General features: G+C 35.9%; 1 protein-coding gene across 6 annotated transcripts; it reads left to right on the forward strand.

Moving 5' to 3' along the window:
* The first annotated feature begins 5,312 nt into the window (after positions 1-5,312).
* Positions 5,313-26,737, forward strand: LOC137735207 (agamous-like MADS-box protein MADS3). 6 transcript variants are annotated; one of them, XM_088696290.1, is made up of 10 exons: positions 5,313-5,636; positions 8,067-8,142; positions 24,692-24,753; positions 24,851-24,950; positions 25,040-25,126; positions 25,412-25,453; positions 25,544-25,591; positions 25,827-25,868; positions 25,981-26,120; positions 26,531-26,737. In XM_088696290.1, exons 1-10 carry the CDS (start codon positions 5,455-5,457, stop codon positions 26,616-26,618), a joined length of 867 nt encoding a protein of 288 aa, XP_088552416.1. In that variant the 5' UTR covers positions 5,313-5,454; the 3' UTR covers positions 26,619-26,737. The 6 variants fall into 6 exon arrangements, with proteins under 6 accessions (XP_088552416.1, XP_088552417.1, XP_088552419.1 ...); XM_088696291.1 differs by having other exon boundaries at positions 5,370-5,636; positions 25,544-25,564; XM_088696293.1 differs by lacking the exon at positions 25,040-25,126 and having other exon boundaries at positions 5,372-5,636.
* Positions 26,738-27,519: the final 782 nt, after the last annotated feature.

The following is a 27,519-nucleotide window of genomic DNA, read 5'->3' on the forward strand; positions in this document are numbered from 1 at the left end:
GGCAAAGTAAAACAAGCAATCAGCCGGCACTTGGAGTCAGTCTACCGATCTGGAGCCAACTGCCTGGAATCTATTCCTGATTGCTTACCTAGCGTTGCTCTCGAGTAGTCATCTTCAATGGTTGATACACTTCCAGAGAAGGGACCACTCCTGCAAAGATTGAACAAAGAAACAGATAACAGGAGGAAACTCAGACCTTCGGGGGAGACCCTAAAAGGAATCCTGCTGCCCAGTTCAAGAGTAGCACAAAGGAAAATCAACGATGGGCGGAAGAGAAGAGAAGAGTTTAAATTTCAAAGTTTAAATTTAATTCGCTTTGTTTTGTACGTATAAGAATGGAAGAGAAGAGTGCCTAAACGTTCATACAATTCAAGTTTGAGTTGTTGGAATGTTTAGGGGTTTCTTTGATTTCAAAGTTATGAGGAACTAAACCCCCTTTAGCTAGGGGGTGATTCGAAACTATGTTTATATTTGCAATATGAATTGATTACTTTTGGTTGGTATTTCATAAGTTGTGGATTCAATTCGTTTAACTGTTTGATTGATAAATTATTTATGTATGTTCATTAAGATTGCAAGCTTAATTTTCATGCATGAATATGACGCTAGAATATAAGTGAGTTTCACCTAATCGTTATGAACTTATATTCACAAGTAGTGGAGGTTGCTTATAAACAATCGCGTTAAACGAATTCTTGGCATAAGTTTCATGCGTATTCCATAGTAACGAGTGCCTCGTCAACACTTATAATTTTCATTGAACTTAATGATCTTTGTTGAATGTCTCTATCATGCGTATTCCATAGTTAGGGACTTTGATTAAGAATAATTTGGTTGTAATGCGTATTCCATTCAATCCAATGAATTTAGGGAAATTTGAAAGTTAATTTAAGCGGACCTAATTAACTTGGAGCATTGAGTTTCATAATTTATCGAAAGACCAACCGAAAATCAATCTTGTATTGCAAGTGTAACATGTGTGGAGAAGAACCCCTTAGCTATTCCATCATCCATATTTTTATCACATTCATATTTACATTTTGCCTTCAATTATATTCTGTCTTTTTAATTTAATATCGTCCAACCACAATTCCCCCCCCCTATTTTGTTAAGTCTTAATCATTCGTATTTGTTTTATTTGTGTATCTTTAAAGCTTTTGGAGTCATAAACAATTGCAAATTCGTCTAAATCAAGTTCTAGCTTCTATTTGAGTCAATTTGATTGTTTTAGACAATTTGAGTTTTTCAAAGCCATTCTGAGTCATAGTAGTCTTGTTAAGAGTATTTTAATTTAGTTTTTATGTTTTTAAGTCAATTTAGAAGGTTTTAGCAAGCCCTCCTAATCCCCGGTCTAGAACGATCCCTCACTTATCCATTCTACTACAATTGTCAAACGAGGGTTTAATTTGAGTGTCAAGTAAATCTCACATCAGGGCTGCCTGATGATTCCGGGCCATTTAGCAGGGATGGTCGAGTCCTATCGTAAGGAGTAGTCCAGATAAGCAAAGAAGGTCGAGGAAGTCTTGGTGCAACTAGGATTCTCGACCAGCTATGAATAAAGCCCCGAAGAGGGTGAGTTCAAAGTCTTAATGGGAGTAGGGTTGTTCAAAGCAAAGTTGGAACGGAGCAAGGACTCCCAATCCAGATAGGAGTCTAATTCGATCTCAAGGAGTTAGTGCTATAACTACAAGAAATCATGAAACAATTGAGGACCTTCAATTCAACACACAATTGCCCTGTGCAAAACCTCTCAACATCTTGAGATTTTTTATTTTCTTTTCTCCAGCCGACACACCTTCAGTTTGGATAAACAGCACTGTGAAGGCAACCAGCGAACACCTTCAATTTGGATAAACGACACTATTGCAGTAGAATCAGCCGACCAAGGAACACCTTCAGTTTGGATAAACAGCATTGCGTCGAGGCCGACTGGTTACCTACCTAAGTCTCGGCTGAGAAGGGTTTTCGAATCCTTATTGGCAGAGGTCACCTTATTAGCCTTCTCGGCGAAGTAAGGTGGTATGAGTTACGACATTCGGCGTACTGGACGCCGAGTGATTTTATGATTGGATACTCACAAGTGAGTTTCAGAGTTCGGCATTCTAACGGCCGAACCACATTCACCATCAAGATATACATCCCCTTTGAATATTTGTGTTCGTACAGTCTGGTGTCAATTCGACGTGCTTATACTCTTACGAATATAATTACGGTGACTGAATTGGGCATCGACGATTTGTGAACTTCGCAGAACTAGCAGCCTTGTCTTCAGGCTCTAGAACCCAAAGACCGAGAGTGTTCTTTCCTCGATTGCAGTCGCAAGATAAAGAAGTCAACAACGCGCTCAACACGACATCCAACCGAAGGACCTAGTTAGCTTATTAGTTACTCGGCCTGCGCGCCGCGTAGGTTTTGTAATTTTTAGAGTCAATAGAGAGCTATTAGGGTTTTAGTCAGAATTAACGTAGGATAAACAAAGAATGATCATAGGGTTTAATTATAGTGTTTGGGTTTATTGATAAATTTGAGATTTATTATTAATTTCATTTTGTATTTAATAGTAATTATGCAATAGGGTAAAATAGACAATTAACATTCAAAATTTTAAGTTGAGTATAAAAAGAGGTTGCATGGGTTTAAATAAAATTTCCTTTTATAAAATTTAGCCTACAAATTTAGTCTCCTTAACATTACTCAAAGTTTTATTAATCAAGTGTATAATGGGAATGAAAACGTGCAAATTACAGATGAATGCAATACATAGGTCTATGATCAATTAATGAACTAAGGCATCTTTATATGCTGCAAAAAAAGCACACACGACTCTATTTAACAATGGGACCATATTTTCTCACCACCATAATTATAGTATATACTCATCATACACTTAATCATCCATCATGTGTTATTTTATTTAATTCTAGTTAACTTTCACATTAAATGTTACATTTTCAATTTTGAAAAAAAAAAAACCAAAATTAAGTAAAAGGATATGTGACAAATGATTACGTGTGTGACGAACATACACTATAGTTTATGATGATAAACAAAAATGCTCCCACTCAACCATAAGTCAAAGATTAAACTTTGGATGATGGTACCAGATAAAACAACAATAACTATCATAAGCAGTTATACAATATTTGGTAACAATATGTTATGACGGTGTACTTTTCTTTGTATCCCGTATGCTGGTTATATAACTATATTGCTACAAGTAATATTAGACCTTAAATATGAAAATCAATACCACGTCACACATTGGTTTTTATAGGTGCCAAAATTTACATCATCCAAGATGTTCGTATCATCGCGGTGTATTGCTCGTTTAATAAAGAACAATAAATAAAATTAAGAGACAATCTTGCTGATAACGTGTTGAAATGAAAGTATAAAAAAGAGAGAATAGGAGAGAATAGATATAGAGATTAGAGGAAGAAATTAGAATATCATTTCCTTCTCATTAGAGTGCCTTACATAGAAAATGTCTTCACTAATTACATATTACATATATATTGACCCAAAAGTGCACAACCATATAATAATATTATTTATAAAAAAAATCTCAATCATTACCATTAAACTTTTTTCTTTTCTAATTAACTACATATAAAATGTTGACGGTAAAAAGACATAAATATTAGGACAATACTTACGTCCGTCGTGGAGGAATGCACATACCTTATTGCTTGTGAAATGTATTCTTATTCTTCATTTGAATATCATCCATACAAAAAATAGAAAAAAAAAAAACATTCGAATTCAAAGATCATTTATGCATCAAAATGTATGAAACAAATTGATGGTTTGAGTAGTACTAATAAACATATTCATGATAAACCACCCGTTTATTTAATACATATAAACTAAACAATACATTAATCTGATGAAGATACATTATTCACAATGAAATAAGTGTATTCCCTATCACGGGGTTGCAAGTATTATGAAACTCAAATGTATAATCCACTCAACTTTTTGGAGAATTTCCACCCCTTATTCAGAAACTTGAAAAATTATGGAATATATGGAAATAATAAGCATCTGTACCAAATATGAATGAATTAGTTGTGGATGTGCGCGGAATACTGTCACCACCACTCGATCAAGCATGTGTGTCTAACTCGAATGGGTTTTGCATGACACAGTTCTTCCACGATTTTTTCTCCACGGTTTTTTCGGGTGTGGGGGAGGGAACTTCCATATGGAATTCTTAAGATCTTATGGTTTCAATTTAGTTTCTTGTCCTTAATTTGACTTTTTCATAACGTTCAAACAAATATTAACTACGATTTAGCAATATTCATCTTTACTTATAAGTAAGAGATTTAAAAAAAAAATTCAAATTTGACTCAAATGGATGGCAATAACGTATTATATTTGTGTTCAGTTCAACACCTAATTAATAGCTGGCTCATTGTGTGATCTAACCCAAACCCATGTGCCTCCACGTTATCCTATATATGTTGAACATATGTTAGTCTTAAATGACGCCACACGTGAGGAGCATGTTAAGAGTATGAACCCAACCCCCATCAAAAAAAGAAGCCTTGCCTAATAATGCAAAAAAAAAACATTTTTTTATACCATATTTTGTAAGCCACATGATATGATGATTGATGATTGAATTTAATTTTTAATAATTTAAAAAATTTATTCAATTATTAACCGTCACGTGACATAAAATCATCAACTTTTCTAATTTACATTAATTAGGGTTAGGGTTTAGAGAATCTAACACCTACGTGAAATTTTCTTATTCCGGTATCTTTCATGTCATGGAGTCGGCCCTAGTGAATGTGATACATACCATCCCTATACCTATAGCTAGCCAATAGCTGCCTAGCTCCTCCTCCACATTAAATTGGGCGCGTGGGTTTGGATAATATTCATTGCCCTAGGGCACGAATATGCCCTGTTAACAGAGCTCATTAATAATGGACAATGCTCGGTAGATCAATTTTAAAATTAAATTTGTAAATTAAATAATGTGTTATTACATGTTAATTAATATTTAAATAATAATTTAATTATTAATAATCACATCATTTAATTTACAAAATTTGGTCTAACTAGCATTATCAAGATGATCCAATAATTATGTAAAATTGCTTAAATTGTTAAAATATGAAAAATAGAGGGAGCAAAAAGGAAGATTAGTAACTACTGGGGGTTTCCGTATTTTGTTGTAATAGAATTAGAAGATGTATCATGTGCCACTTGAATTCTCTCTGCTAGAGCATCCCATTTCTACAAAAAACAAACCTAGCCCCCTTCTGAACTCCCACTCCTCACGGACAGTCCATTTTTGTGTAACCCCAAATCCTAAAGAGAAGAGGAATATATATATCTATAGTTGATATATATGGGATAACAAATACAGAGACAAAAAGCACAAAATATATTTCATATTTAGTTTGGAAAAAAAGAAGGGGAAATTGAAGAGGGGAGAATATGGGGAGGGGAAGAGTAGAGCTGAAGAGAATAGAGAACAAGATTAACAGGCAGGTGACTTTCTCAAAGAGAAGAAATGGGTTGTTGAAGAAAGCCTATGAACTCTCTGTGCTTTGTGATGCTGAGGTTGGCCTTATCGTCTTCTCTACCCGTGGCAAGCTCTATGAGTTTGCCAGTGCTGGGTACTCTCTCTCTCTCTCACTAAAGTTTAAAAAAGATTGGTTCTTTGCTCATTTTATGGATTATGTGGTAATGGGTGGTTCTTAGATTTTCTTCTTCTTCTTCTTCTTTTTTTTTTTTTTTTTTTTTTTTTATTTCTCTCTATATTTTTTGCTGCATTTGTTTATCTCAGAAAGTTCATTCCTTTATTGTTGCATATTTCTTAAAGACCATTTTCTTTTGGAATTTTGGTTTCACATTTGTTGTTTCTACTTCTTCAAAGATTATAACTTAAGTTTTTTTTTTCTCCTCCCTTGTTTTTGTTTCTTTAGCTAATTGCACCTGTCTCTTACACCTCTCCTTCTCTGGCTGAGTAATCTTTTTTTTTCTGATACTCCTTGTGCTCTTAACGTTTTTTGGATCAAACAAGGGCAGGTTTACAGCGTCTTTTATTATGCATTTTCCCAATCCCAGATCGACACGTTTCATCCCCTCTCTCTCTTCATCTCTCTAGCTAGCTAAGCTCTTCTGGGTATATGGATGTGGTTGCTTGTCTTTGTTCTTTCATATATGTGAGAACAACTTCTCATCTCATATCATGTGGGGAGGTTTTAACAAACTGGACCTGCAGCAATCACCTGACTAGGAAACTCATCTTTTACCTTTGTGTAAGAACTGGGCTCTCTCTCTCTCTTTCTCTCTCTCTCTCTCTCTCTCACGCGCACACACACACACACACACAATATCCAAGGTTCATAGAAACTAGTCCTCATTTCTTTAAAGCCTATGGTCTTTTGGTTTTACCAGTATTGTCCGTCTCTCTCTCTCTCTCTCTCTCTCTCTCTCTCTCTATATATATATATATATGATGGCCTCTATGGTGGGAGCAAATCTAAGCCTACAGTTCTACCCAGATACATTATGTTGGTCACTTTGTTTCATCTTTTGATCCCTAGGTTCAATGGGATTCTCTCTCTCTCTCGCTCTCTCTCTCTCTCTCTCTCTCTCTCTCTCTCTCTCTCTCTCTCTCTCTCTCTCTCTCTCTCTCTATATATATATATATATATATAGCAATTAAGCTGTGTAGAAAATCAAGCATTGGTAAGCTCAAGAGTGATGAAATCTTGATCTTCAGATCTTTGGTCCCTTTTTTTTGGTAAAGAGTTCTTTGGTCCTTCAGATCTATGGTAATCTTCTTTATTTTAGTTTCTTAAAGGAACGCAGCTAGGGTTAAGTCATGGTTTTTGGTCAAGGAAAGTATTTGTATTTGAATCAGAATATTTTCAGAAAAAGATGTTACCTAAAATTGCCTTTTTCCTGGAAAGAGAGTCCCAGGTTTTGTTTAGCAACAACCGGTAGTCAAGGATTCGATTTGACAAACTGGACCTCAGTTCCAACTTTCAAATTGTATGATCCATATTGTTGAATGGTACATTAAATGATGCATGTTCAACTGCATATGTATATACATATACATTTATATATGCTGACGATATATATTTCCATAATCAATTATCCCCAGGTTCCCGAGTAGATTTTGTTTTGTTTTGCTACTTTGGTGAAAATATTGCTTTCTCTCTCTCTCTCTCTCTCTCTCTCTCTCTCTCTCTCTCTCTCTCTCTCTAAAAGCTTTTGATGTGTCAAGACTTGCCTGCAATTGTGAATCATGATATCATAAGCTTTTGATGTGTCGAGACTTGCCCGCAATTTTGAATCATGATATCATCAGCTGTTTAGTATTTCCTCCTCTTATGTACAATTAATGCCACAGACCATATATTAAATAGAAAAATTCCAATTTTGGTTTCAAAATTTATTTTTCAGTTTTTCTTACATTCTGGAAATAGATTCTGAACCTGGGTTCTAAAAAATTTCATTAAAATAAAAGGAAAACATATTCAAGCATATCTATAAAGCTGCAACACTTGCATAAATAACTACAGTTCTATTTCATATTGCATATGTAATTAACATCTATATTTTACTTTTTATTTTGTGGTGATCCTAACTTATAAAGATCTTTAACCTCAACCGGAATCTCTGAATCATGAACTCATTAGTGTATGCGTGTGTAAAGAAGCTAGAGAGTTAATTTATTGTTTCATTGATTTTAAAGTTAATTTCCTGCCATGTTTTTAACTTCATATATATATATATATATATATATTCATTTTACATAATCAGCCCAGAATATTTATTCAGATAATGAAATGCTTGAAACTTTTGCTCATAAGAATTTATCTTGGTGTACTTGAGATCAATGGTACTTTAATTAGTGAATTTCTTGGTATAATTTGCTATCTAATTAGGTTTAAATTTGTGAGCCGGTCGTTTACCATAAGTTTAAAAAATTATGTGCTGATCTGATGGCTTTGCTGTGGGAATAATTTCTTTATTTGATTCACTAACCAGTTTTCACAAACAAAATTTTAATTTATACTTTCTCATCGCAGTATGAGCAAAACCCTTGAACGGTACCAACGTTGCTCCTTCACTCCACATGAGAACAGCATTGAACGTGAAACACAGGTTACTCTAGTTAATTTCTACTGTTTATCAAAAGTAGTTTCCTTTAGGTTAAACTTGTACTGCACTCAAATCAGAAATTAATTTCATGGGTTTAACAGTTTAGTTAATTTTGTAGAAATATCAAGAACACACCTTCAAGGTCACCAATGGTGACTAAGTATTTAAGGAAGACAGAGACAGAGAGAGAAAGGAATATACAGTGAGAGAGAATTTATGATATATTTCTTAACTAACTCTTAATACAAGCATATTATCTCCTTTTATACTAGTTACATTACTTACTCCCTAAGCAATCAATATCTTAATAAACTAACAACTATACTGCCTAATCTATTGACACATGGTAGTATCTTGACCCTTATCATCCTTACATCCCCCCTCAATCTCATACTTGTTCGAACCAAGCATTAGATTGGAACAATGCTTGTGAAAGAGAGAAATAGACATGCCTTTAGTGAGAATATCAGCAAATTGCTCCTTGGAAGATACATGCTGCACATCTAAGTCCCCTCGAATCACGCTTTCTCTGACGAAATGGTACTGAAACTCGATATGTTTCACTCGAGAGTGAAATACCGGATTGGAAGACAAGGCTATGACACTGATATTATCACACAGCAGTAATGGAGGAGCAAAAAGAGGCACTTGAAGATCACACAATAGTGTCAGATCCATGATAACTCTGCAGCTGTGATGGCCAATGCTCTATATTCAGCTTCGGTAGATGATCTGGAAACTGTATGTTGCTTCTTGGAAGCCTAAGAAATAGGACTAGAACCACAGTACACAATATATCCAGAGGTTGACCTTCAATCATTGGGATCACCGCCCTAATCTGCATCACTATACACTTGCAGAGACAAGTTTCCAGGTTGAAAATTAATACCATAATGAATGGTACCACTGAGATACCTAAGAATTCGCTTGAGAGCTATAACATAAGAATGCATAGGCTGATGCATAAACTGACAACACTGATTCACTGCAAACACAATATCAGGCTGAGTAAAAGTCAAATATTGCAAGGCACCAACTATACTTTAATATTGATCCGGATTGTGATATGGATCACCATCATCCTTTAAGAGCCTATGATATGGAAGGCAAGGTGTAGTACAAGGTGATAGGAGCATATTTATGCGACTTAAATGGCTTGTTCTCGTACATTTACGTTATGTTTCTTTAGTTATTTTAGTACTTTAAGCTATTTTCGTGTGTTTGTAGGTCCAAAGGGCTAAAGGAGCAAAAAGATGCATTTTTGAGACTTTTGGAGCACTTTTGGGCTAAGGACGAATAGCTTATGCTTGAAGCCAAAGTGTTGGACGAAATTGAAGACCTAATTGGAGCCAAAGTGTTGGAACCTTGTTCTCTTTAGTTTTAGGACATTTAAACCTTTCCTAATCCCAATCATGCCATGCATAACACACATCCATTCTAACACATTGTCATTGCACATGCATTTCCTTCATTAGTTAACCCACATGCACTTATCACTTATCATCACCACATATCATATCACTTAATCACTTATCACTTATCATCACCACTTAACCACTTATCATATCATAACCACATATCATATCACTTATCACTTATCACTTAACATAACATCCACCTACTTCACCTACAACATCCACTTCACCTACAACATCCACCTACAACATCCACCCACTTCACCTACAACATCCACCTACTTCACCTACAACATCCACTTCACCTACAACATCCACCTACTTCACCTACAACATCCACCTACTTCACCTACAAATGACATAGCCATATGTTCCCTCCACTACTCCTATAAATACCCTTGCATTCATTCATTCATGGACATCTCATTTCATACACAACACACCATTTTTCCATTTCCCTTGTAATCCAAACACCATTTTTCCATTTCCTTATTAATCCAAACACCACTCCCCAAACCATTCACACCATCAAACTATTCTTAGACCTTGTGCTACAACAACGAGGAAGAGAAGAGTGCCTAAACGTTCATACAATTCAAGTTTGAGTTGTTGGAATGTTTAGGTGTTTCTTTGATTTCAATGTTTAAATTCAATTCTCTTTGTTTGTACGTATGAGGAATGGAAGAGAAGAGTGCCTAAACGTTCATACAATTCAAGTTTGAGTTGTTGGAATGTTTAGGTATTTCTTTGATTTCAAAGTTATAATAAACTAAACCCCCTTTAGCTAGGGGGTGATTCGAAATATATGTTTATGCTTGCATTTTGATTTGATTACTTCTAATTGCATTTCATAAGTTGTTGATTCAATTTGTTTAACCGTTTGATTGATAACTTATTTATGTATGTTTATTAAGAATGCGCGCTTAATTTTCATGCATGAATATGACGCTAGAATATAAGTGATTTTCACCTAATCGTTATGAACTTATATTCACAAGTAGTGGAGGTTGCTTATAAACAATCGCGTTAAATGAATTCTTGGCACGAGTTTCATGCTCATCATCGTAACGAATGCCTCGTCAACACTTATAGTTTTCATAATGCTTAATGATCTTTGATTGTATCTTTATTGTGCTGTTCACGTAAAGGACTTTTGGAGAATGTTGTGAATTGCGTTGCGCTAACCCATCCAATTCATTAACTTAAGGAAAACTTGACGGTTAATTTAAGCGGACCTAATTAACCCGGGGTGATGAGTTTCATAATTTATTGAAATGTAATTGGAAATCTTTTTATTATGCAAGTGTAACATATGTGGAGATGACCCCCTTAGCTAGCATTCATCCATTCTATTTCATCAATTCCATATTTACATTCTGTTTTAATTTGTTCATTTAATTTAATTTCGTATAAACTTAAATCCCCCTTTACTTTAATGTCAATTTAGTTAGAAATCATTTTAGTTTGTGTTTTTAAAAGCATTTTGAGTCTTTGGTTTGTCTTAGTGTTTTAAAGTTTAGTTTTACATTCTTTGAGTCTAGTTTAGTGTTTATTATTACGTTTTTACGTTTTTGAGTCAAATCCAAGTGATTAACAATCCCTCCTAATCCCCGGTCCAGAACGATCCCTACTTATACTTATACTACAATTGTCAAAAAGAGGGTTTAATTTATGCGCGTATAAAATCACGCATCAAATTTTGGCGCCGTTGCCGGGGATTAGAAAATTTGCTAATCCCTTGGATTGTTTGTTTCTGTATTGTCTTTTAGATTTAGTTTTTATTTGTGTTTTGTTTGTTAAGAACAACATGGCACTTGATAACGCTTCTCTTTTGTCACAGCTCATGGAAATGTCCCAAATGCAAAGAGTTGATATATCTAATCTTCAATCAAGGAATAACGTGTTTTCCAATACTTACAATTCGGATTGGAATGATCATTCAAACTCTATGTGGTGGGAACCTCAAAATGCTCAACAAGGAGGATATTGGCAGCCACCACAACCTCATATTCAATATGCCCAACCAAACTCAAGTTCGTCAATAGATTATAATCAAAAGCTTAATGAATTAATTTGTTTGGTGCAGGGCTCACAAAATCAAGACAATGAGGCTCAACAAGAAGGATATTGGCAGCCATATGAGGAGTTCTATTCAACGCCTATGCAGCCACCACAAAGGTTGGACCACTTGGATAAGCAAATTGGGCAGATCGCGGAGTTCGTAGGACAGTTTCGAGACCAAGGCGAACTCCCTAGTTCAACCATTGCAAATCAGAAGGGAGAATTTGAAAACACCAATGCTATCATGTTGAGAAGTGACAAGGAGGTTGGAACGGACCCTCAACCATCAAAATCAAATCACAAGGAAGAGGAATACACCCAACCCACGGAAAGGGTGGAAACACCTTTACCGGAGGCACCTATTGCTCCTATGCCATCTAATACAGGTATGGTTGTTCCAAATTTCGTTATTTTTAACCCCGTTCCAACAAGTATCCCTATTCCTTGCAGAGTCATGACTTCCAAGGAAGAAGAAGGTGAAAAAGACATCTGGGAAGCCCTTTCAAAGGTGACAAGTAGGGAATGTCATGAATTCATCAAAGAGGACGTTCTTGAAACCACAAAATCCAAAGAAGTTAAATTTGATGACATTGGACAAGTCATAACCATCACTTGCATTCTGGCCAAGTCCAATATCCTTGAAACTTTCAAAGGAGTGGTGTTTGTCATTGAGTTCTTGTCAGACAAAACAAGTAAGTTTTTTTCAAATTCCTTTACATTTTATACTAACTTGCTGTTTTTTATGAATCAGGCACCTACACTAGAATTCAAACCATTGCCGGTTCACTTCAAGTATCACCTTCCATTCAAGGACCAATTCCATGCCGTTTGATTTTATTTATGTTAATAAAAAAAAAAAAAAAAAAAAAAAAAAGAAAGAAAGATACTAAACATGGAGAAAGATGGAGCTTCACAAAGGTTGTTTGCGTGAAGCCCCACTACGAGGCGCAGAAGCGGAAGGCATAGAAGCGGGAGGCATAGAAGCGGGAGGCATCGGAGCGGAAGCCATCGGAGTGGGAGGCATCGGAGCTAGAGCATTCCAGGCCTCAATACTTGGCCAAGCGCTGGATGACCCAGGAAAAAGGTGCCTCTGGAGATAAGACGCAAGCCTTTGACGGTCACTGTGAATTCGACCCTCAGATTCTTGCAGCTCATCAAGCTTCCTCTTCATCCCCGACGAATAGTTATTTGCAAGCACATGCAAACTTCTATTCTCGTACTTAAGCTGCTGGATCTCTTGCTTAAGTCTTTCCACCTCTGCCATCAACGATTCCACTTGGCGGGACCGAGCAAGCAGGCGTTGGCCCATGTTGGACACAGAACTCGCACACTGAACACTAAGTGCGAGGGACTCTTGAACGGCCAACTCATCGGACCGTCCTGACAGCAGCCTACTATCTTTTGGAGTGAGGAGGTTTTTAGCTACTATTGTAGCTGTTGTGGCGTCCTGCATCACAGAGTCATCACCTAAAAGAGGACCGTTAGAAGATAAAAAAGAAGGGCGCCATACATTACCTTGACGGGGCGCAACCGGATCGCTGCTGAGACTCAAATCTAAGCTAAGGTTCGATGAGTTTGCCATTTTTTTTTTTCAAAAGTGTTCAAAGAGAAGGGGTGGATGGAGTTAAAATTTCACAAAGGGCTGGAGTCGAGTTTCAGGAATGGGAAATCTTCAGAGTGTGTGTGTTGGGGTGATTGATAGCTCTATAAAAAGCCAAGACGACGCGTCCACCGATTCAAAGAGCCGGATTTTCCGGCGTAATTTAGGCGACGCCCCCTCGGCTTTTCAAGAAAATGCGTTCAACTTTGTCAAAAGATTTCTGACAAAGCTGAAAACACGTGGAGGCCATCATCGCATCTACACATCTTTAGCCGACAAGCGCAAAGTTCGGCGACGCTTTCTCTGCTTTTCAGAAGACGCGTGCAGCTTTGTCAAAAGGAGCCGCATCTGCACTACCACGTGTCGTTCAGAAAGCGAAGGGGCGTCGTTCAGAAATCGAAGGGGCGCCTGCTCAGAAATCGAAGAGGCGTATTCAAAGATCGAAGAGGCGCCACTATTTCAAAGAGCCGGATTTGCGGGATCAAAACGTTTGTCGACAAGGGTAAAAAGTACCACCACTTGATATTATCTCTATATATGTCGACCTTCGTCTTTTATGGCAGGGCAAACCTGAAGAAAATGCCCAACTCTCCCTCACCTCTGAGGGCGCACTCCCAGCAAAGCCTTTCGAAATACTCATTTTTTTCTTCTTCCCCAAAGATGATACCAGATGCCTGGAGTACAGATGACCGAGGAGGAAACGGCACAACAAATACATGTGCTGATTCATTCACCGCTTATTCAAAAGAAAAGGTATCTCATATCATCAAGGTCAAAAGCAAAAGTATCTCATATCATGCTTTTTCCCTGTCTTTTTCTTTGTCCTTGTTCTTACTTGCATGGCAAAGTAAAAGAAGCAATCAGCCGGCACTTGGAGTCAGTCTACCGATCTGGAGCCAACTGCCTGGAATCTATTCCTGATTGCTTACCTAGCGTTGCTCTCGAGTAGTCATCTTCAACGGTTGATATACTTCCAGAGAAGGGACCACTCCTGCAAAGATTGAACAAAGAAACAGATAGCAGGAGGATGCTCAGACCTTCGGGGGAAACCAAAAGAACCATCCTGCTGCCCAGTTCAAGAAGTAGCACAAAGGAAAATCAACGATAGGCAGAAACCAGTTCAAGAGTAAGCCTGTGGAATCACAAAGATCAAAGCCTCAATGCAATCACCAAGGAGAAGAGGGAATTTACACTCCATAACCAGATTTGCGTCCCTAAACTCTTCTTTTTGTTAATTACATTATGCCATGTTTAAAATGTTTAGTTGCTTTTTGTGTGTTTACTTATGTTTTGTGTGAATCTATGCTTAAAACATTGAGGACAATGTTTGATTTAAGTGTGGGGGGGGTAACTAAAGTGTTTTGACGCAAAATCGTAGGGTTTTATCCACCATAACTTCTAATGTTGTTCCTTGCTGTTTTAAGGTGTTTTTAGTTGTTTTAGAGTGTTTTAGTGTGTTTTGTTTTATAATTCGAAAATCCCATAAAAATTTGAAAAATTGTTTTGAAAAACCCAAAAAGAGTTGTTTTAAAAGTCGTTTTTGTGTGTTTGTGTCTTAGGGTACCTTCCAACACAATGATAAGGATTTGGTTTATAATTGCATGACGGTTAGAAGGAGTTATAAACATAGAGAAAAGTTTGATTTACTCTTGGTATATGCTTGGTTATGGTTATAATGTATGACTTCACATGCAATCATAAAAGAAAAATTCGTTTTTGTAACATGCTTGAAGGAAGAAACTCAAACAAACGCTACATCCCTGTGAGACTCGAGCCATTACTTTCTTTGGAGAGTTATTTTCTGTGATTCTTTATTTTCTAAAGTTGTTGCATGATCTCATTATTCCTTGCTTGGTTGCTACTTAGAATGCAATTGTATCATGATAGAACTAAATGCTAGAACTCATGCCCATTTCATTCAAAGCATGTTATTGATTTGCATAACACATATTCAAGAAGAAGTTGTGTAGTGACCACCACCATAGCCAAATAGCCTTACTTCTCATACTTCGTATATGTTGTAAGTTTTAACCCCGTTGAGCCTTGTTTAGCCTTTATTCTTTGTTTACCCACATTTTCCTCACCTAGCCTAGTTTAGGACAATCCCCACCCTTGTTCTTAAAAGATAGTGAGCATGACTTAATTGAATTCCTTTTGAGTTACATTATGAAAGAAAATAAGTGTGGGGGAGAGAATGTTTAAGTGTTTATGTTTTGAGATTCAAAAGAAAAGAAAAAGAAAAGAAAAAAAAAAAAAAAAAAAAAAAAAGAGCTTAAAAAAAAAAAAAAATGAAAATAAGTGAAAATGAACTCACGAGCGTTGATGGTTGAAGAAAGGGTCCAAAAAAAAATGAATATGGCCCTAAGTTCTGTGTAATTCCCCCTTGGGTGATCAAAGTTGACTTCTGCATTCTAAAGGAAATTCTAAGTGCCTAATTCAATACTTTGCTCACTATTGCTTGAAGAACGTTTGTTATCCTTACCTTTCATTTTTAGCCAATTACCCCAAGCCCCGTTACAACCCTTGACTTCTATATTGAGTGTTATGTATTTCAATTGTGGAGTTTGAACTTGGTATGAGCTTATGGTGTCACTGGTTCTCGCGTCTAAGTAGTAGCATTCCATTCATGAGATCATATCTAAACACGCTTATTAACTCCAGAAAATGCTTTCCTTATTATAACATATGTGAGTGTTCGTCTACATGTTTACATCAATCTTCTCACATATACCTAGTGCAGGGTGTGTAGTCAGAAAATCTGTGTGAAAAACGAGAGTACATCTAGTAAGAAATTGAGGGAATTCTCTAAGGCATGTTACTACATTCAAAACATGGTTTTAAATGCTTAATTGTGAACTAGTATGTGGTGACTATGATTAAGAATGTACTTAAGTGTAAAGATGGCTCAAATCTGTGAGAATAATGATTTTTAACTTGTCATGTGCATTGGAAGTCCCTGATACGATTGTTGGAAGGTGTAGGTTGTGTTTTGTTCTTTTTGTTTTGTTTTTCTGTTTTGCTCGAGGACTAGCAAAAGCTAAGTGTGGGGGTATTTGATAGGAGCATATTTATGCGACTTAAATGGCTTGTTCTCGTACATTTACGTTATGTTTCTTTAGTTATTTTAGTACTTTAAGCTATTTTCGTGTGTTTGTAGGTCCAAAGGGCTAAAGGAGCAAAAAGATGCATTTTTGAGACTTTTGGAGCACTTTTGGGCTAAGGACGAATAGCTTATGCTTGAAGCCAAAGTGTTGGACGAAATTGAAGACCTAATTGGAGCCAAAGTGTTGGAACCTTGTTCTCTTTAGTTTTAGGACATTTAAACCTTTCCTAATCCCAATCATGCCATGCATAACACACATCCATTCTAACACATTGTCATTGCACATGCATTTCCTTCATTAGTTAACCCACATGCACTTATCACTTATCATCACCACATATCATATCACTTAATCACTTATCACTTATCATCACCACTTAACCACTTATCATATCATAACCACATATCATATCACTTATCACTTATCACTTAACATAACATCCACCTACTTCACCTACAACATCCACTTCACCTACAACATCCACCTACAACATCCACCCACTTCACCTACAACATCCACCTACTTCACCTACAACATCCACTTCACCTACAACATCCACCTACTTCACCTACAACATCCACCTACTTCACCTACAAATGACATAGCCATATGTTCCCTCCACTACTCCTATAAATACCCTTGCATTCATTCATTCATGGACATCTCATTTCATACACAACACACCATTTTTCCATTTCCCTTGTAATCCAAACACCATTTTTCCATTTCCTTATTAATCCAAACACCACTCCCCAAACCATTCACACCATCAAACTATTCTTAGACCTTGTGCTACAACAACGAGGAAGAGAAGAGTGCCTAAACGTTCATACAATTCAAGTTTGAGTTGTTGGAATGTTTAGGTGTTTCTTTGATTTCAATGTTTAAATTCAATTCTCTTTGTTTGTACGTATGAGGAATGGAAGAGAAGAGTGCCTAAACGTTCATACAATTCAAGTTTGAGTTGTTGGAATGTTTAGGTATTTCTTTGATTTCAAAGTTATAATAAACTAAACCCCCTTTAGCTAGGGGGTGATTCGAAATATATGTTTATGCTTGCATTTTGATTTGATTACTTCTAATTGCATTTCATAAGTTGTTGATTCAATTTGTTTAACCGTTTGATTGATAACTTATTTATGTATGTTTATTAAGAATGCGCGCTTAATTTTCATGCATGAATATGACGCTAGAATATAAGTGATTTTCACCTAATCGTTATGAACTTATATTCACAAGTAGTGGAGGTTGCTTATAAACAATCGCGTTAAATGAATTCTTGGCACGAGTTTCATGCTCATCATCGTAACGAATGCCTCGTCAACACTTATAGTTTTCATAATGCTTAATGATCTTTGATTGTATCTTTATTGTGCTGTTCACGTAAAGGACTTTTGGAGAATGTTGTGAATTGCGTTGCGCTAACCCATCCAATTCATTAACTTAAGGAAAACTTGACGGTTAATTTAAGCGGACCTAATTAACCCGGGGTGATGAGTTTCATAATTTATTGAAATGTAATTGGAAATCTTTTTATTATGCAAGTGTAACATATGTGGAGATGACCCCCTTAGCTAGCATTCATCCATTCTATTTCATCAATTCCATATTTACATTCTGTTTTAATTTGTTCATTTAATTTAATTTCGTATAAACTTAAATCCCCCTTTACTTTAATGTCAATTTAGTTAGAAATCATTTTAGTTTGTGTTTTTAAAAGCATTTTGAGTCTTTGGTTTGTCTTAGTGTTTTAAAGTTTAGTTTTACATTCTTTGAGTCTAGTTTAGTGTTTATTATTACGTTTTTACGTTTTTGAGTCAAATCCAAGTGATTAACAATCCCTCCTAATCCCCGGTCCAGAACGATCCCTACTTATACTTATACTACAATTGTCAAAAAGAGGGTTTAATTTATGCGCGTATAAAATCACGCATCACAAGGTTTAGAGTTGCTCGTGTCCACTCGAGCTAGCAAATCTATAATATATTTCTACTGAGAAACAAATAAACCATTTGAATGATATGAAATCTGCAATCCGAGAAAGTAGTTTAACTGTCCCAAATCTTTCATATCAAATGCCTTGATTAACTCTAAGATTACGGCAGCAATATCAAATGAACTACTACCAGTGAGGATTATGTCATCAAGATAAAGTAACAAGACCACAATCCCAAGATAAGTGTGTTTGACAAACAAAAAAGGATCAACAAGTGAAGCCCGAAACCCCAATCTTGGTAGAAAGCTAGTGAACTTGTTATTCCAGGCTCTTGGAGCCTGTTTAAGACCATACTGATAGGAGCATATTTATGCGACTTAAATGGCTTGTTCTCGTACATTTACGTTATGTTTCTTTAGTTATTTTAGTTCTTTATGCTTCTTTTGTGTGTTTTCAGGTTCTAAGGGCAAAGTATGCAAAATGATGCCTTTTGGAGCCTTTTGGAGCAAATTAGAGATTGGAATGGATATCATATGCTTGGAGCCAAAAGGATGGACGAAATTGAAGACTTGAAGTAGGAAAGTTAAATCCTAAAAAGACCTCATGTTTGAGCATCATTGAAAACTCCTACGCATTTTAGAACACAAAAACAACATTCCTAGCAACCTTAGGACATTGTCGTGTGTTTCCTTGTGTCTCCCTTCCTTGCCATGCAAGGAAGGGCTTTGTTCCCTATTTTAAATACTTAAACACTACCACTTATCATTCACCACATATCATTCACCACTTATCATATCATACATTCATTTATCACTTATCATAATCATTCACTTATCACTTAACATATCATACACTTATCACTTATCACTCATAATCATCTACACATTTCAACCATTTAAACACATGTACTCCACCTACTTCACCTACAAAATCCACCTACTTCACCTACAACATCCAACTACTTCACCTACAACATCCACCTACTTCACCTACAACCTCCACTTACTTCACCAACCTCACACACTTACTTCACCTACAAATGACATAGCCATATGTTCCCTCCACTACTCCTATAAATACCCTTGCATTCATTCATTCATGGACATCTCATTTTCATACACAACACACCACAAACACATCCCTTTCTCTCTTAGCCGTGAGTTTCCCTTAGAATCCAAAAACCATCTTTCCATTTCCATCACTCCTCACTCCATTCCACACTTCCATTCCCCCAAACCAACTATCCTTAGACCTTATGCTACAATAAAGAGGAAGAGAAGAGGGCCTAAACGTTCATACAATTCAAGTTTGAGTTGTTGGAATGTTTAGGTGTTTCTTTGATTTCAATGTTTAATTTTAATTCTCTTTGTTTTGTATGAGGAACTAAACCCCCCTTAGCTAGGGGGTGATTCGAAATATATGTTTATGCTTGCATTTTGATTTGATTACTTCTAATTGCATTTCATAAGTTGTTGATTCAATTTGTTTAACCGTTTGATTGATAACTTATTTATGTATGTTTATTAAGAATGCGCGCTTAATTTTCATGCATGAATATGACGCTAGAATATAAGTGATTTTCACCTAATCGTTATGAACTTATATTCACAAGTAGTGGAGGTTGCTTATAAACAATCGCGTTAAATGAATTCTTGGCACGAGTTTCATGCTCATCATAGTAACGAATGCCTCGTCAACACTTATAGTTTTCATAATGCTTAATGATCTTTGATTGTATCTTTATTGTGCTGTTCACGTAAAGGACTTTTGGAGAATGTTGTGAATTGCGTTGCGCTAACCCATCCAATTCATTAACTTAAGGAAAACTTGACGGTTAATTTAAGCGGACCTAATTAACCCGGGGTGATGAGTTTCATAATTTATCGAAAGATCAAGTGGAAATCTTTTTATTATGCAAGTGTAACATATGTGGAGATGACCCCCTTAGCTATTCTATCATCCATTCATTCCATTTCATCAATTTCATATTTACATTCTGTCTAGTTTATTTAACTTGTTTCGTTATTTCAATTTTCGTATAAACTTAAATCCCCCTTTACTTTAATGTCAATTTAGTTAGAAATCATTTTAGTTTGTGTTTTTAAAAGCATTTTGAGTCTTTGGTTTGTCTTAGTGTTTTAAAGTTTAGTTTTACATTCTTTGAGTCTAGTTTAGTGTTTTATATTGTGTTTTTACGTTTTTGAGTCAAATCCAAGTGATTAACAATCCCTCCTAATCCCCGGTCCAGAACGATCCCTACTTATACTTATACTACAATTTGACGAAAAGAGGGTTTAATTTGTGCGCGTATAAAACTCGCATCACATACAAGGATTTATTAAGCTTGCAAACAAAATCAGAAGGATGATGAGTACTACCAAAACCAGGGGGCTGTGACATATACACTTCCTCAATCAAATCATCATGTAAAAAGACATTTTTTACATCAAGCTGCCTTAAAGACCATTGAAATTGAGCTGCAAGTGCTAAAATAAGTCGAACAGTAGTTGTCTTGACTACAGGACTGAAAGTCTCAATATAATCAATGCCCTCATCTTGATTATACCCGTTAGTAACTAGCCGAGCCGTATACCGGGCTATAGACCCATCTGGATTCTTCTTAATCCTATAAACCCATTTACACCCAACCAAGTTTTTCCCAGATGGAAGAGGAACCAAATCCTAAGTATATTGAGCATGTAAGGCATCAATTTCATCTTTCATGGCTGCTTGCCACTCTGCAACCTTACTAGCAGCTTTGAAGGATGAGGGTTCTATATCAGAATGCTCAACATGGGACAAAGAGGCCACAAAGGCTTTCTTCTTAATAATGCCACTTTTAGATCGAGTTTTCATGGGTGTAGACTCACAGAAGGCACTAAAAGAACAATTGTGAGATTTTTTGGTTAAAAATCAGGATCCGCAGGGACTGGAGACTGTGTAGATGTTGAAGATGTAGATATACTAGGTGGTAGAGAAGTCAAAGACTCTGAACCGTTAGATATAGGTTCAGGGATATGGATAGGAGATGAAGATAACTCTGGGGCTCGAATTGGGGAGGCCAAAGACTCAGAGGCATTAGTGGGTTCATGAAAGAACTTTGAAGCTCTAGTTGGTTGAGGCAAGGGTAAAGATGCATAAGTTGCAAATGTGTTATTTGAAACAACTACATTTTGACTTGTGATCAGTGGTGCAGTAGATGGTGGTGTGACAAAAAAAGAATAAGAACACTATGAAGATTTGACAAGTAAGTTTTTGTAGGGAAAGGTGCCCTCATCAAAAACAACATGCCTAGACACATAAAACCTCCCTAAGAGTGGATTAAAACAAATATAACCTTTGTATTGACCTGCATAACCAAGAAATGTACATTGAACTATTTTGGTTTGAAGTTTGTTCGTATTGTAAGGCTTTAACAAGGGATAACAACTACACCCGAAATTTTTTAAATGTGTCAAACCATGAGGTTTATCAAAAAGACAAGTATAAGGAGACTTCATAGACAATGTGGAACAAGGCATTCTGTTAATCAAATAAACAGAAATTGCACATGCATGAAACCAAAACTAAGGAGGTAATTGTGTAGTGCTTAATAGGGTTAATGCAGTTTCAACAATGTGCCTGTGTTTTCTTTCAGCAAGGCCATTTTGTTTAGGTGTATGAGGACATGATCCTTGATAAATAATGCCTTTATCTAATAAAAACTATTGAAAACGAGTACTACAATATTCATCACCACCATCACTTTGAAAGATTTTAACAGATGTAGAAAATTGGTTGGATAGAAAAGCATGAAAATGCACAAATACTTGAAACACCTCACTTTTATTTCTTAAAGGAAATATCCAGGTAATCCTGGTACATTCATTAGTGAAAAGGACATAAAACTTGTATCCTTTAACTAATACAGTAGGTGATGGTCCCCACACATCACTATGCAAAACCTCAAAGGGTTTGACTGACTTATTTGTAAGAAAAGAAAACGATAGCTTAGTACATTTGCCTTGTAAACAGGAAATACACATATGCTTAGAAGGATCAACATAGAATGAAATTTGTGACTGATTCAACATTGTTGAAACCACAGCATTGGATGGATGCCCCAATCTGTTATGCCACAAACTTGTGTTGATTTGATGACCAAGAAAGCAATTTTGATGTTGTTCGAGAGAGTGAGATGTATTATATGCTTAAGGATGTATATGCTGAGGTATATGAAATAGAATCGGGTACAAGTCATCCCTGCATAGTCCCTGTAGTAGTATTGTCCCTGTGATCCTATCCTGAATCCAGAAACAGAACTCATCATAGATAAATCGACATTTGTTATCTTTACACAACTTATAAACTAATAGCAAGTGTTGTGAGATTTGGGGAATATGCAATATGTCTTTTAACTGGAATGCATACTTAGGAACATGTAAGAATGAACTGCCAGTATGGGATATTGGCAAACCTGAACCACTAGCAGTGGTTATAGTATTAGCACCAATGAATGGAGTAGCCATGTTGAGATTGTTCAAATCAGAGGTCATATGAGAGGTAGCACCAGTGTCAACCACCCAAAATTATTCCTAAGGTACTGAAGGTTGATAGTTGGCATGCATGGCAGTTAAGGAAGAAGGTGGTGATCGGCCTTGATAGGAGAAATTTGCCCTGTGATAACACTGCAATGCATAATGGCCAAATTTCCAGCAAATTTGACACTAGAGAAAGGTAGATGTCCCAGTTGTGGAAGAATGCCTCTGAAAGCAATCAGAAGCAATGTGACCTCTTTTATTACATATCTGACAGGTAGGTACACCATTTCCATGTTCAGAACAAGTGGAGATGTGAGGTCGAGCAGGTCCAAGAATGCCAGGGCTGTTATTTCCAGAAAACTGAAAATTGGAACTGTAATTGTTTTTGCCCCGAGTTCGTCCTCTATTATTGTTGAAACCCCTGAAACCTCCAGAATTATAATGAGGACCATTAGTATTGTAAGAGCCCGAATGAGCCCCTTGATTAGAAGACCTTCCATGATATGGACCTGAAAGAGTCAAGAGAGAATCCATTATTGTGAGAAGAGCCTTCTTCAAGCATAAGACCTTTGCCCTTTGACTCATTACCCTGAGCAAGCATGGCAGTGGTAAAGGAACCAGAAAGTTTATTTTTAATTGTAGCCTCTTCAGCAAGTAGTTGAGCTTGAAAATCTTTAAGGGAGATCACATTTTCACGCCCTCTAATCACTGTCCTAAAGGTATTACACTCAGAAGGTAAACCTTTTAAAGTAAGAATTACGATGTCATTATCTTCAAAAGAGACCCCAGCTGCAGACAAATGATCACGAACATCCTTAATTTGTTGGAAGTACTTAGAAATAGACTCTCAGCCTTTTTTAATGTTTTGCAACTTAAGCTTCATCTGAAAGATACTAGCTTTTGTGACTTTAAAAAACCTATCTCTCAAATTGATCCACATCTCATGAGCAATAGTACATCCAATTATACAAGACATAGCAGTAGGAGAAAGAGTAGCTATGATAAGTTGCATCAAAGCACGATCATGTAATTTCCATATCTGATACTTTTCAATTTCAACGCCTTTTTTATCTGGTTCATCAACAAACCGAGAAGGACATATTTTGGAGCCATCCACAAATTCAAGAATACCATGGCTCTCGAGCAATAATCGTAATTGATAATGCAATACCAAGTAATTCGTATCATCAAACTTCACAGTAACAAAAGTGGAGACATTTGGCACAAGATTCGTAATTGGAGACCGTACAATTTGTAATTGTGCAGCAGTAATCATATTTTCTTGAACTCTTGAAGAAATTAGGGTTTGAGAAAGACTTTTTCTTGACGAAATCAACACAGAAACAACAAGTCAAAGGACATATTTATGCAGATGGCAGATTGAGAAGGACTATTCTTCACACACATTTCATCAAACACCATATATGTAAGATTTTGAGATTTCTGTTAGAGCAAGAAGAAGCTCAATAAAGGAAGACTGAGAGAAATTTCATACCACAAATAAAAGCACAAAGGATCGTGGAAGCAGAAGAAGTCAGGAACGAAGAGAATTCCCCATCGTCGACAAGGATACCATGTAGAAATATCAAGAACACAGCTTCAAGGTCATCAATGGTGACTAAGTATTTAAGGAAGACGAAGAGGCAGAAAGAGAAAGGGATATAGAGTGAGAGAGAATTTCTGATATATTTCTTAAATAACTAACTCTTAATACAAGCATATTATCTCCTTTTATACTAGTTACATTACTTACTCCCTAAGCAATCAATATCTTAACAAACTAACAACTATACTGCCTAATCTATTGACACATGGCAGTATCTTGACCCTTATCATCCTTACAAATTCAAGCATAATTTCATGAATGATCTTAACTATGTTTTCTTTTTGTGTATATATGGCTAATAATCATGCAGAGCTGGTACCAAGAAGTCACAAAACTGAAAGCTAAATATGAATCCCTTCAGCGAACTCAAAGGTTATGCAATAACTCATTAGAAAATAACAAATCAATAACTATATATCCATAATTATTTGCCAACCTTGGTTTATTTTTGTGATGCATTTGGATTAAGGTATTTGCTTGGTGAAGATCTTGGACCGCTGAGTGTGAAGGAATTGCAAAATCTTGAAAAGCAACTTGAAGTGGCTCTTGCACAAGCCAGACAAAGGAAGGTGATTATTAATGCGTAATTACTTGCTATCGTTAAGAAATTAAATTGTTAATTTATAGCATTGAAAGCTAATCCTTTTTTTAATTTTAGTTGTACGTCGATCACAAATATGAAAACACAACTAGAGGATCCTATTTCTGTAGCTATCATCATCTGTCTAATGATAGTGACACTCAGGTATCACAATTTTTTTTTTTTTTTCAAACTTTATTCTAAGGTATTGCAAAATAAATTAATGCCTAACTTTGTTTTGCCTAATTAACTTTTAATAATAAATGTAGACCGGCAACCAACCCATCTTACAGGCTGCACTCCTTCTGTTTTCTTATTTTTCTCACTAAAATACATAAACATACATATTAAGTTCACAATGCTAAATTAATTAACTAGCCAGTTAAATGGACTGATAAGCTAATTGGACAATGAGATAATCTTATATATTCGGATTGTTCTTGATTGTAGACACAGCTTATGATCGAACAAATGGAGGACCTGCGCAAAAAGGTAAGAGAACTCTGAATTTATATAGTTAATTAAGTAATCATCTTCTACAAATAAAGAGCTCTTATCATCTCTCTTGCCATCGTCTTACAGACTGCAGTAATGCCATTGCACGTATGTGGTGATCCATGGAGGGGTGGGGTAATATCGTAATCAGTTAGGATTATGATAAGTCTATACTTTGATTCCCTGCAATGTAACCAGAACAAACATTTCTACTAAAATAATACACACCATGCTCATAATTTTATTAGCTGTATAACTTTCACAAACACAAATAATTTCTAACCTACACTTGTTCTTTTTTTCTTGCAAATTCTTGTGTTCTAAACTTGTCATTAGCATCTAAATATTTTCTAATATTCAAATATGGCAGGAGCGTCACCTTGGAGACCTTAACAAAGAGCTCAAGGTCAAGGTAAATATGCTACTGATATTCCTCCATATTTATGCCAATAATACTCCATATTTGTGACATTAATTAAACTAATTATAACTAGTATTGTGTTTATGTTCTTTAATTTGATTAGCTTGAGGCAGAAGGGCATAATCTGAAAGTCAATCAGAACATGTGGAGCTCAAATGCAGCAGCTGGAAGTAGCAACTTTTCTTTGCATTCTTCACAAACCAATCCCATGGACTGTACACCTGAACCTGTCTTACAAATAGGGTAATTATCTCATCTCTCTTTTGTGCTTTTGGCTAAACTCAAGCTAGACTGATCAGATCATTGTTTTTCTGGAACAACTTCAACTACAAAAATACTAGCGATTAGGGTGAAAAAATAATCTTTGTCCTTTCTTGTAAAGTAAAAGTTTTCTTGTAGTTAATTGTGTTGGTAAATTTTTGGTTTATGTTTAATGATCCAAAATTGTAAACTATTGTGCAAGTTTCGAACCATGCGAAAAGGGTAAAATAGTATTCTTATCCGAAAATTGCTATTTTTTGAACTTAAGCGGAATGAATTATTATTCAGGTCATCCTTCTCATAATATTGTTAGTTAATTATTTTACCAGTATGCAAAAGTTGTGCAAGAATCATTTGATGTGATAATAGTTGCTCGTTTGAACTTTGAACAGGTACCAGCAATATCTTCCAGCTGAGGGACCTTCTATTCCAAAGACCGTGGCCGGTGAGACCAACTTCATCCAAGGATGGTTTCTCTGAAAACCTTCAAGGCCAAAAATGAAGGATATATATTTATATATTACTGCAGCATCATATACCGTCTGATATATATACACATATTCTGCTTTGCAAGAAAATATGACTTTATGCTTTGTCTAGATTTATTGTTTTGCTTTAACAATTTTCATGGTGCCAACATATTTACTTGAGTATGACAAGAGGTGTTTATATTTGTATGTGATTCAATATTTTAGTGGATAGGGTGTTCTCATCGAAAAAAACTGACCTGACTACTACTATCACATCAAATAATTCTTGCACATTTGCACGGATTTAAAACACCACTCTCCCCTAACGGAGTATAATTCTCTCTCCTCCCCTTCCCTCCTCTCTCATTTTCCTTTTTGTCTTTCTTTCTCTATAAAGAAGTCAACATGTTAACATAACTTAATTGTAATAGTTTTGAACACTCCCCTTCTCCATAATAATAGTAATAATAATATTTAAAAAAGAACAAAAAAAGGTGTTTATGCTTCTAGATTGCTTGTGTTTCCTTATTCTTATTTGTTTCTTTTTACTTTTTATTTATTGATAATTGCTTGTAGCTTTGGGCCTTGATTGTTGGATTTTGGACATCTATCAGTCAGTTTGTTTCTTGAGTTTTCGGACCACACTTAGCCCAGTAGGTATTTTGAATAACCATTCAATTGGGCCTTCGCTCACATTAAGGTGTTTGGGGTTTGATAAATCAAATCCAATCAAAATTCTTTTATTTTATTTTTATTTTTTTTGTACAAGAGATATAGCCATATAGAAAAGAAAAAAGAGAATCGATCACAAAACTTATATTGACTATTTTATGGGTGGTTTAGGGATATGCTGGGGTTTGCCAGCGAACTGTGGTGTATGTGCAAGTGCATGATGGAGCAAAAGCTTTTCT

The sequence above is a fragment of the Pyrus communis genome, chromosome 7, assembly GCF_041283825.1.
Source record: "Pyrus communis isolate YQ-2024b chromosome 7, ASM4128382v1, whole genome shotgun sequence".
Classification (NCBI taxonomy): Eukaryota; Viridiplantae; Streptophyta; class Magnoliopsida; order Rosales; family Rosaceae; genus Pyrus; species Pyrus communis.

Coding starts and splice junctions, on each gene's coding strand:
- LOC137735207 (XM_088696290.1), top strand. CDS start 5,455: ATGGGGAGGGGAAGAGTAGAGCTGAAGAGAATAGAGAACAAGATTAAC. Junction 25,127..25,411: donor CTAATGATAGTGACACTCAG/GTATCACAATTT, acceptor TCTTGATTGTAG/ACACAGCTTATGATCGAACA. Junction 25,454..25,543: donor TGGAGGACCTGCGCAAAAAG/GTAAGAGAACTC, acceptor ATCGTCTTACAG/ACTGCAGTAATGCCATTGCA.